Source organism: Rhinoraja longicauda, chromosome 23, assembly GCF_053455715.1.
Source record: "Rhinoraja longicauda isolate Sanriku21f chromosome 23, sRhiLon1.1, whole genome shotgun sequence".
Lineage (NCBI taxonomy): Eukaryota > Metazoa > Chordata > Chondrichthyes > Rajiformes > Arhynchobatidae > Rhinoraja > Rhinoraja longicauda.
The window spans coordinates 23207182-23219290 of record NC_135975.1 but is presented as its reverse complement, the minus strand read 5'-3'; the positions used below and the strand labels follow the sequence as shown (position 1 = coordinate 23219290).

The following is a 12109-nucleotide window of genomic DNA, read 5'->3' as shown; positions in this document are numbered from 1 at the left end:
GCACCATATGTTTGGGACACATAGCTTCATAGCCATTTGTAAGTGCCTCCTTAATGCAGGTATAAGAGAGCTCTCAGCACCTAATCTTTCCTCCAGTCTTTCCATCTCCTTTGGAAACTTTTATTGCTGTTTATCAACACGAGGACCAAAGTTGTGCCAATGAAAGTCAAAGAAGCCATTATGAGACTGTGAAACAAGAATAAAACTATTAGAGACACCAGCCAAACCTTAGGCTTACCAAAATCAACTGTTTGGAACATCATTAAGAAGAAAGAGAGCACTGGTGAGCTTACTAATCGCAAAGGGACTGGCAGGCCAAGGAAGACCTCCACAGCTGATGACAGAAGAATTCTCTCTATAATAAAGAAAAATCCCCAAACACCTGTCCAATAGATCAGACACACTCTTCAGGTGTGGATTTGTCAATGACCACTGTCCGCAGAAGACTTCATGAACAGAAATACAGAGGCTACACTGCAAGATGCAAACCACTAGTTAGCTGCAAGAATAGGATGGCCAGGTTACAGTTTGCCAAGACTTACTTAAAAGAGCAACCACAGTTCTGGAAAAAGGTCTTGTGGACAGATGAGACAAAGATTAACTTATATCAGAATGATGGCAAGAGCAAAGTATGGAGGAGAGAAGGAACTGCCCAAGATCCAAAGCATACCATCTCATCTGTGAAGGGTGTTATGGCCTGGGCATGTATGGCTGCTGAAGGTACTGGCTCACTTATCTTCATTGATGAAACAATGTTTGTAGCATAATGAATTCTGAAGTGTATAATGTCACGTGGCGGCGCCTAACGGCAGCGGCTGACTAGCAGTCTGTCCGTCTTTTTTTTTGTTGAGTGTCGGTGTTGGGATGATTTTTATATATATATTTTTGGTTGTGTATGTGTGGTGGTGTGTGGGGGGTGGGTGTGGGTGGGTGGGTGTGGGGAACTTTTCTCTTCCTCACGGCGCGGGGTGCGGCTCGGCTGCGGGGCCTAACATCCCCCGGTGCGGCTCGGCCGCTGGACTTTACATCCCGGTGCGGCTCGGCCGCTGGACTTTACATCCCGGTGCGGCTTGGCCGCTGGACTTACATCGCCCGGTACAGCTCGGCTGCGGGGCTTAACACCGCCCGGTGCAACTCGGCTGCGGGACTTTACATCGCCCGGTGCAGCTCGGCTGCGGGGCTTAACACCGCCCGGTGCAGCTCAGCTGCGGGGCTTAACACCGCCCGGTGCAACTCGGCTGCGGGACTTAACACCGCCCGGTGCGGCTCGGCTGCGGGACTTTTCACCGCTGGTGCGGCTCGGCTGCGGGACTTAACACCGCCTGGTGCGGCTCGGCTGCGGGACTTTTCACCGCTGGTGCGGCTCGGCTGCGGGACTTAGCTGCGCAAGGCTTGGTCGCGGGCCTTTCATCGCCCGGTTCGGCCGCGAGACGTTTCAGCGCCCGGTGCGGGGACTGTGCGGGTCGGTCGGGGACGAGCTGTCTGTCCGTGGGCGTGGGGAAGAGAGGGGAAGTTTTGTTGCCTCCATCACAGTGAGGGGGTGTTTGGAGTCACTGTGATGGACGTTTGTGTTGGGGTTATGTGTCTTGTGTTCTTTTTTTTTTTTCTATGACTGCTATGTAGTTTCGTTCGGTACTTCGGTACCGAACGACAAATAAAGCTCTGTTATAGACACATCCCATCTGCTCAAGTTCAAACAAATGCCTCAAAACTCATTGGCCAGCAGTTCATTCTACAGAAAGACAATGATCCCAAACATACTGCTAAAGCAACAAAGGAATTTTTCAAAGCTAAAAAATGGTCAATTCTTGAGTGGCCAAGTCAATCACCTGATCTGAACCCAACTGAAGGGGACTAGCCCCCAAAACAAGCATGAGCTAAAGATGGCTGCAATGCAGGCCTGGCAGAGCATCACCAGAGAAGACACCCAGCAACTGGTGATGTTCATGAATCGCAGACTTCAAGCAGTCATTGCATGCAAAGAATATGTAACAAAATACTAAACATAACTACTTTCATTTACATGACATTGCTGCGTCCCAAACATTATGGTGCCCTGAAATGGGGGGACTATGTATAAACACTGCTGTAATTTCAACATGGCAAAACCAAAATGTATAAAAATACCCTTTATTAAAATCTGACAATGTGCACTTTAACCACATGTGATTTTTTCTATTACAAATCTCAAATTGTGGAGTCCAGAGGCAAATAAATAAATGATGAATCTTTTTCCCAAACATTATGGAGGGCACTGTATATGCATCGTCTTGCAAGATGGTATTGCGGGACTCAGGAAAACTGTCCTATTGATATCAAAAGAGATCCAATCCGAATAGCACCTAGTATGAGTGGCTTTTGCTTCCACCACTCATCAATTGTTCCTTCCTTCCAAGATGTTGGGTCCTATCACAGCACACTGCTTCACCTAATGGTCTGCATGATAATTAATCACATTTGCTGCCAATTGTGGGAAGCAGATTAGAATGCATAAACAGTTCCATGTAAGTTACACAGATTTGCAGATAGATTTCTAAGAATTCCCAAATGTTGGCCTGGAAACAGTTATTTCTTTGTTTCTTTTGAAAATAAAATGACAGAATTCAATTTAAAGGAAAGAAAAAAAGCAGAAATACATAGCAATATCTGAAGAAAGAAAAGATGGGCTAATGTTTTCAATCTAAACCATTTATTAGAACTGGAAACTGGAAGATAAATAATCCCATCACTCCACTTTTATTTAATATTGTTCGCATTTGGATTTGGAGGTCCTGTTTTCAGCGGGTCAACATCACCTAAACCCACGTGTTGTGGTATAATATCCTTTACTGATATTTTGATTTGAGAAATTAACACAAATTATGGTAAAATCATATTCCAAAAATGTATTAAGATTTGACATTGAGAGTGTAACAAAAACCATTTGCAATAATATAATAACTCAAAAATGCCCTGACTCCCTTCTCCCCATGAGGCCAACATGTAAACCTTTCCTGCTGAATATCGATTTGAAAAATAGACAAATCTTTGCACGTACTTCCCTTTCTTTAATGTTAGCACAACTGCAAAATATCTTTCCACAAATGCTTCTATGATATTTTATGCTGGAAGCGTTAAAAGAACAATCAAACCTAGACGCATGCCTGAGCATAAAAATACTTACTAAAATTGTTTCCTTCGTATAGCCACTGAAAGTAGGCAGGAAGATCTGGGTAGGATCTTAATACACCTGTTTCTTCAAACTACGTAGATTTTTTAGTAATCCAATACTGACTAAACAAAACCTTGCTTTGAATTAAAGAGTTTTCACCCTGTTTAGATAATTAATCACTCAATAAGGATGTCCTTCAACAATGTGCAGATTTGTTATTGTGTTCTGCACCATATAATCAAATAAAAACAATACAAAGCTAAAATAATAATGAACTGTAGATAATCTTAAAAATTCTGTTTAAATGATCCAAAAGGATTAAATAATTATAAAAATAATGGTGAAACAGCAGTTAATAAATCTTAAAAGATTTGATATGTAGTGTTGTTGATGAAGGGTTAATGTGGTACAGACTAAAGCTAAGACTGACTCAGTGACTATTTGAATTCCCCAAATCATAGCTGAAAAGCTTTGACATTTGTGGTAAATAGAGTTTACTTTTTAATGAGAATAGTTATTGATTTATCTTTCTTTAACACCGACTGAAAGATTTGATAGATTTTTCAGGCTGGATTTGAACTAAAGGTCACAATAATAAAAACCTGAAATGAGTTTTTCCACCTCTTAATTTCACAATATTGCTTGGAAGATCTTCAGGGAATATTCTCACATATAAAATAATAAACATGGTGCAAGAAAGATTACCGAGGCAAGCAGCTAATAATGATACATGCCAGTGCTGAAAGCCGGGCTAAGGAACACTAATTAAAATTGTACCAAGCTATATTTTATGCGAGTAACAGTATTAATTCAGCACTGTATGAACACAGCTTACCCTCAGTGTAATGGTTCGTGGAGGCTTCTGAGGAGGCTCGTCATGAAGTCTGTCTCCAAGTGATGCCAAGATTCGTTTTCTGTGACCCAGGAGGTTGATTTTCAATACCTGAAAGATTCAGTTATACACATTACACTTCATTCTGTGAAGATTCTAAAGGAAAAAATTCTTTAAAACTAGTAAATGACCTTGCAGTGGGAGTTATCCAATCGGGAGGATGAACTGCAGTGTGGTTATGGAATTAGCTGTCAGAATAATTATGCTTCTTCCTAATGTGCCTTCACAACAAGACGAGGTGCAATTTTAAAGGGAAATTAACTGGACAAAAAAACCTTTCATCTATTCGTTTTAGGTTTAAATGCCAATCGCTGCACTCAAGTCTGTTTCCGTCATCTCTCTGCAGTGTTTCTGGATGAAATAGCAGAAAGCATACCTATGAATGAAGATTTAATTCCTTAGCTTGAGATCTTCACTGCTTCTGCCGCTGTGCAAGACTGGTGAAAAGGCTAAGCATTTTTGTAAATGTACTTCACAAGATCTCAGAAAGGCACTGCAAATTGAATGACCACAATGGTGGTCATCCATATTTTTAATTATACAGTTGACAAAATTCAGCTCATCACTGTAGAGGAATGCAAGCAACTGTGATGCTTACCTGTTTAAAAATGGTAGAACCTAAGAACAAAAATTCTGATAACATTTAAATAAACAAGGCGCTTAACCTTGCATTAACAAAAACACACTGCAAAAGTATATCAGTAAAAGCAAAACACCTACCTGCTTCACTAAGCTATAATTGTCCTATTGTAAATAATTCAGAAATGTTACTATATTACCACCTCTTGCCCTACCACGAACTAATTGTTTTTCTGATTATTTTTCTCCTTTTACTTTAACCTCCTTGTGTAATTTATGTATAATTTGTGCTTTTGTATGCTTATCTGAGTGGGTGCAGCAGGCAAGAATTTAATTGTACTTGTACCTCACTACAGTATACTTGTGCACATGGCAATAAACTCAACTTTTAGATTACCATTGATGATAATGTTCACCTTGAAAACCCAATTCCAGCAAATCAACAAAAATTAGAGTAAAGGTAAGTAAAGTAAGGAATATCTTCCCACATGGTGTAGGTAGCTTTCCTGACTTACAATGTACCCAATACCTTGGGGAGGAAATTCGTTTGAATTTAACTATGGATTTTATGTGTCCAGTCCACTTTATCCTTGCTTTTTTTAAATCACATTTGTGACTACCAGTAATCAGCCGAGGATACTTTCCTCAAATTAGATTTCCACAAAGTAACAAATGTTCTTCTAAAATGTTTCGCTTTATCCATAATTTTAAAAAAAATTGAATTGTGAACTGGCAAAAATGGCCAATTCATGGCCAGTTGCAAGGATATTCGGCTTATTATTCCCATGATGAATTAATGCAAATTGTAGTTTATTCCAATAAATACCACAATTAAATGTTCACATCAACTCCAAAATCTCCTGTGCAGTTATAAAAATTGTATTCATGCCATAAAGAGATTATAAGTCATCTTTATAAACCGTACTTTGTTTAGAATGAAGCTGGTCATAATGGCCTTCAGAAATATTGTTATCCACAGTGAGCATCTTAACCACATATTGTTATCGTTGTGCGGAGTTGACAATACGTATACAATATATTCATTTACAATCCGTTAACTCTGCAAGCACTGGATCTTCTGACACAGGAACCTAGAAATTGGATCAATTAAAATCCATTTTTAGATGCTATTTGCACAGAAGTTTTGCTTGGAACAGATTGTGCTTCCTTCCGATCCTGATTCACTCGTGTGACCTATCCCATGCAGCAGATACACAACTAATGACATTACCTGAACGAGCAGCTTCAAAGCTGCCCTGAGTGTACCAAGTGCACTAAAACAAAAAGTAGCGTTTTCTCCAGCATTTATGTACCTCGGTAGATACTTTGCTTGCACACTTCATTACTGGAGGTGACATTATGGCTAGGGCTGCCCACATATGTACCATGGTCAAGGTCACCCCCAAGTTCACCATATGAGTCACTTTATGCAGACACACCGTCATGTGTACATGCTTTGAGGCTTAGACTCACCGATTCTGAAGTATACAAGAGAATGGTCCTCACACTTTACATCTGTTAAACAGGCTTTCAGCCAAACGGCCCCCATTAAAGACCTCAGGAAATATGGACAGCTTCCCATATCTCAGGAGCCAACTCTTGGAGAAGGCAGACACTGACGATGGAATTCTCCACTGCCCCCTGCTCAGCATTTGACCATCTATGGAAAAGAATATTCAAGAATATTCAAAATTCAAGACCTCAAACCTAGCAGAGATCCTGAATTAGTGATCTCTGCCTCCAGTAAACATAAGGGGAATGGACGACCTGGAGCAGGCAGCTCAAACATCTGGAGAACTGTTATCACAGTTTTCATAAAGTCTTGATCCAATACCAAAAATTTGCTTGAGTTATAGTCATAGAGTGATTTAGTCCTTCGGCCCAACTTGCCCACACTGGCCAACACGTTCCTAGCTACACTAGTTCCACCTGCCTACATTTGGTCCATATCCCCCCAAACCGGTCCTATCCATGTACCAGTCTAACTGTTTCTTAAATGTTGGGATAGTCCCTGCTTCAACTACCTCCTCAGGCAGCTACAAGAGTTCTCTTGTAGTATGGAGCGTGTTTCAACAAATAGAGTCACAATTAAAAGTTAAAAAACTAACTGCTGGAGCAACTCAGTGGGTCATGCAGCATGTGTGGAAGGAAAATGGACAATTGATGTTTCAGGTCATGCCCCTGCATTATGAATATGTGTTTGCTCGAGATCGCCACATCTGCAGTTACGTGTTGTCATACAGAAGTAATTTTTAAAAACATTTTTCTCTTGGTTGTTCTGATTTTCAGTTCTTGATAGAAATGTCAAGCCTGATATTCATTGCCTTTTGGTGCAGTGGAAATGCATTTGAAACTGCGCTGCATCATCAGGGGTTCAATTCTGACTCATGTACCATCTGTGTGAAGTTTGCGTTTTCACCTTGTGGTCATGAAGGTTTGTGTCTTCCCACGTGCTACAGATGTGATAGTTGTTAGCTAATTAAGTAATGTAAATTAGCGTGTGTAGAAGGATGGTGGAAGAATTAAGGGGAACGTAGCAGGCATAAATGAGAAAAATAAGGAGAATTGGAATGTTCTGAGAGTTGTCAGACTTGATATAGGCAGAATGGCCTTCTTCTACATTATAAAAAAGTACGTGCAACTGAAAAACCACAATTCCCAAGTGGCATAGATTCTTGTACGAAACACAAGTAAACCCTTGAACTTTACATAAATAATAGTAAGACTCCCATTTTACATATAAACAGGCAATTATGTAGAATTTACAACCCTGAGAGAATCTAAATGGCATTGTAGTGGGCAATAAATTGTAAATCTCTTTATTATAATACATTAATTAAACTGTATAGGTAATGCCTGGTCTTTGTAAAAGGAAGTGCTTTGACGCCCACTTTGCTCTTAAGCTTGATCATCATATTGGCTGCCACACTATTTCCACACCTAATGCAAGGTTACAGTTTCCAAAGCAGGTTGATATTTACTGTTGCAGATTTTTGGTTCAAATTGTGTCAATTGGTGGGAAAAACAGGAGAGTGTTAACAAGCAGGTGAGAAATAATAGGATCCAGGGAAATAAGTGGGAGAATTGAATTGTATTGATGGGACTGTCCTGAGTGCTAGTAGAGAATTCAATGGGCTGAAAGGCCCAATATTTTAGAAGATACAAAATAAATGTTGACATAATGTGGATACAGATCAGGCTATTTCACCAATTGCAATCATTGATATTAATAACAATCTTTTGAATTTTGTTATAAAATGTCACATTCTTTCAATGATATGCCTTTATTCATGACACCAGTAATGTATAATGTGTACTTCAAAAACAATACACTTTGTTTACAACAATAAAATGCTTTATGTGCTGCACTGAAGGATTATCCAACCAATTCTAAACACAAGCTATGCAAGAATGTTTTAGGATTGGCAGCTAAAAGCTCAATCCAAGGTCATTCAGGGGTGTTTAAAGTGGTGAGAGGGCAAGAGCAGAAGAGAAATTTAGAGAGAATTCCAAAGATTGGTGGACTGGGCAGTTTAGGAGATGCCTCCTAATACAGTAGTGTGAAGATGAAAATCAGGGGATGTGTAGGAGGTCAGACCTAAGTGAACAGAGATCTTGAAGGATTGTTGGAAGTTAAAGATATACAGAGAGGGGATGCAATGAACATCCTGAGATGTTGAAACGTTGAGAACAGGGTGCCACCAGACATGGAGCTACCTGCAAGGACATACATTATGTGTGTCCCTCCCCCCGCTATGCACTTGCTTCTTCCTCTCATCCATGCCAGCTTGCTTTCTAGGGGGCATTGATTTCTCATTAAAGTATAGTTCCATGGGTAATGGTATCTTCATGAGCAGTTCCCAGAGTATTTTTAATACGAGGCTCACTGTGATTAAGTACAAAGGTATCCCAGCTAGGGAAAAAATCCTGGCAGACTTTCTTCTCTCAAACTCAAGGGCCCCGACACCAATTATCTCACCTGAATAGTTTCTGTCCCAGAGATAAATCGCATACTAGATTGAAAGTGGCAACTTCTTGAATAAAGTCAAAAACATTGAAGGAATTATTCCATCTCATTTATTAAGTATTAGCCTCACACATTAGAGTCCCAGAGTCATTGAGTGATACAGTGTGGAAACAGGGCCTTCAGCCCAACTTGCCCACACCGGCCAACAATGTCCCAGCTACACTAGTCCCACTTGCCTTATTTCTCCAGTTTTAAGCTTAGCATGCTTCTAGTAATTTAGGACATTGGAAGCAAAGATGAGAATAAACTATTGTTGAAAAAATACTTCTGACATATATAACTAGAGTCAAAGTTAGACAGCACAGAAACACAGTCCTTCAGCACAAGTCACCCATGTCCATCTGAGCTAGTTACATTTGCCTGCATTTGGCTCCTATCCCTCAAACATTTCTATACATATGCCTATCCAAATTTTAGATTTTCCCTGAGGGAAAGACTAACCATCCACCTTATCAATGCCATTCATAATTTTATATGCCTCAGGTCACTCTCCCAACTTCCTTCACTCTCAGGGAAAAAAAAGACTCAACTTATCCAGCCTCTTATAACTCAAGCCCTCCAGTCCTTGCAAAGCTTCTCTGCTTATTACATTCTTCCTATTGCTAGTCGATTAGAACTACGCAAAATACTCCAAATATGGTCTTGCCAACACCTTACAATTGCAACATGACATCTCAACTCTTGTACACAATGTCCTCTCCCATGAAAGCACTCTGATCAAGTTGGTACTATGAATAAATCAGATGAAGCTACATTTCTTGATAAGCAATAAGAACATACAGATGTGTGCAATAATCCAAAACAATGTTAGGGAATAATTTCATATAGATTTTCTCTTTCGTGCTTTTCTCTCTTCACAAGGATGCTAGTTTGAGGGGTTTGAGATATACCCTGCCCACTAACACCTCAATGGTAGAAGCTTGAACAATGAATTAAGACTATTTGACCACACAAGCTCACACAGCTGTTCCTAAACTTCTTCCCAATGTCCATAAACGCAACTCTCCATTGGGATTTATTCGATAGCAACCAGGAGAAGGAACATTAGCCAAAATTCCTCTTCACTTTCCTAAGCACATTCTTCCTCTGATGACAACAGCAACTAAATGAGCACACAGCTAAAGCTTTGTGAAAAATGGTTGAAACTATTTTTAACAAATCAATTGGAAGCGAGACTGTATGATAGTGTGACTCATACAATATTTTTCCATAATAATTATTTTACAATAAACTATTTTCAAGTACACACAATTAGTTATGCACATTTAAACAAAATCAAAACTAAACTAAAATGACTTAGGAGGCAATGTAGGCTCATCATCAATTGACAATTTGGTACTAAAAAGCTAATAGAATTTCAATAATGTTTACATATCTTGAAATTAGTCTACAAGAAATTTGCAATCTCAAAGGAAAAGATGCACAGGAACTGGACAATCATTTTTCCCATAGCAGAATGCTGCAATAATTATACAACATCTTCTCATGATACAAGCAAGCTTACTCATAAATTCCATTTGCATCAAAATGATTGATTTATAGGAATCTGATGTAATTTTTAAATCGTTTTATCAATGTGATTGATAACTTACACTGTAGCAAAATCAGTAAACCCATATTTTAAACACATTAAATAATAAAAGTTTTCCCAGGTTGCATTAGGATGAATCTTGATATGGTTTTGGCTCTGTGCGTCCTTTCACAAGTAACGGACTCCAAGAATTGAGAAAAAAATTGAAAGGAAAGAGAAGGAAAGTTGAGCAATTAATCAAAATTCAGTGCCATGGCTCAAGAGTACATCAATGTTTCTTAACTCCTTTCCAGATTTGCCATTTGCTATTGCCATCAATAATTTCCACGGATGAGACACCAAGGAGCCGGCTGATATGGCGAGAAGGTTGGTTTCTCCCCCCCTCACCCTCCCTCCCCAAATGTGGAACACATATATAAATGATCCACTGACCGGATGCAGGATGCAAAAAAACCCCAGCTCGGACCAGAATTCAATTTGAATTAATTCCCCTTTTGATGTTGGCAAGGCATCTACTCTTTAGGTTGATATGGACTTTGAACCATATCCTTCTCAAAGAAAAAAGTTAGAGTCATACAGCATAGACACAAACCCTTCAGCTCAACTTTCTCATGCCAACCAAGATGCCCCTTCAATACTGGTCCCATGTGCCCATTATTTGTATTGATCATGCATTTGGCATGCATTCTCTTATAATTCTCTTATTTTTTCCTTTATTATTATTTATGACTCTTTCCTTTATTATTATTTATAATTCTTTGAGCCAAGATAGAATTTCTCAGTTTAGCAGCTGTAAGTGCAGCTACCCAATCAGCTGAACGTTGGTTGTGATTTGTCTTCTTGAGACAGAGGGATGTGCATGTGCAGTGGCCAGCTGAGAACGGGCAAATTTCACCCAGCGAGTGCTGGCAAGCCTAATTGACAAGCACAGCTAAAATTGAAACAGACCAACCCCCACTGTGGAGTTTTTGAAAAGTAATAGTTAATATGTTTGTTTTTCTTTAGATCTTGTACATTTGCATGAATAAACTACCCCTTGTAAACAAGCATTCGTTGAGCATAATGTGTATATACCAAGTAATTTGGGATGTCAGAGGAAAATGTACTTTATGAATGGAAACTTTAAAAAAAATCTTTTTAATTCTGTCATTAATGCGAAACAACCTAGCTTTGCTTCAAAGCATTGAATGTAGTGCAATTATATCCTACGATTTCATTAACTTTCTGACTATTTAAGCATTCGTTGACATGCAATTATAAAACCAGGCTTATTTTCCTCTGACCAATTAATCTAATTTAGTTTCTTTCCCTCCCACCTCAGAGCTGAAGACAAATTTATCAAAATAGCATCAGCTAACAGATAGAAATGGTGCATGTTCAGTCTTTAGTGGTGGATTAGCACACAGACTGGCAAGGCATATAGAGCAAGGTACCAAATGATGTTCTATCCTGTAAAGAGGGTTCTAGGATGCCTTTGTCAGTACAACCAATGGCATCATGAAAACACGGTGCTAAATTTCTATTGCGCATGAGAGTAGAGGAATAAATCTACAAATTTCAATACAATTATTTATTAGGTAGCACCACCAATTTCAATTTGTTTTTTTTAGTTGACAAAAACCCAGATTATTATATTTTCTTATTTGTGAATAGTTTTCCATTTTTTTTATGCAAGTTGCAAATTTCACAAGTAGATTTTAATGCACTATTCATTTATGAACGAAGAATTTTAAAGAAATTTAATTTAGAATTCAAGAAAATCCTCTGCAAACATCCAGAACTTTAATGAGCTCATTAAGAGCAGTGGGAAAGACTAATGCATCTTCATAATATATCTTAATTTTACATAGTAAAATTATTACTATCCATGAATATTCTAAAACCAGCAATAATTAAGAAGTAACTACCGTTTAATTTGTTCTTACCACG

The 12109-nt window shown here is 38.9% G+C and overlaps 1 protein-coding gene across 10 annotated transcripts in view; it reads right to left on the bottom strand.

The window, feature by feature from the left end:
* Positions 1 to 12109, bottom strand: part of anks1b (ankyrin repeat and sterile alpha motif domain containing 1B) — a 647894-nt gene that overhangs the window by 34185 nt on the left and 601600 nt on the right. For all 10 annotated transcript variants that reach the window (XR_013548787.1, XM_078419858.1, XM_078419856.1 and 7 more), the window contains one exon: positions 3987 to 4094. Coding sequence is in view for 8 of the 10 variants with exons in the window: in XM_078419858.1 (XP_078275984.1) it covers positions 3987 to 4094 (108 nt within the window). In the remaining 2 variants the exon portion in view is untranslated. The remainder of the gene's footprint in view (positions 1 to 3986; positions 4095 to 12109) is intronic.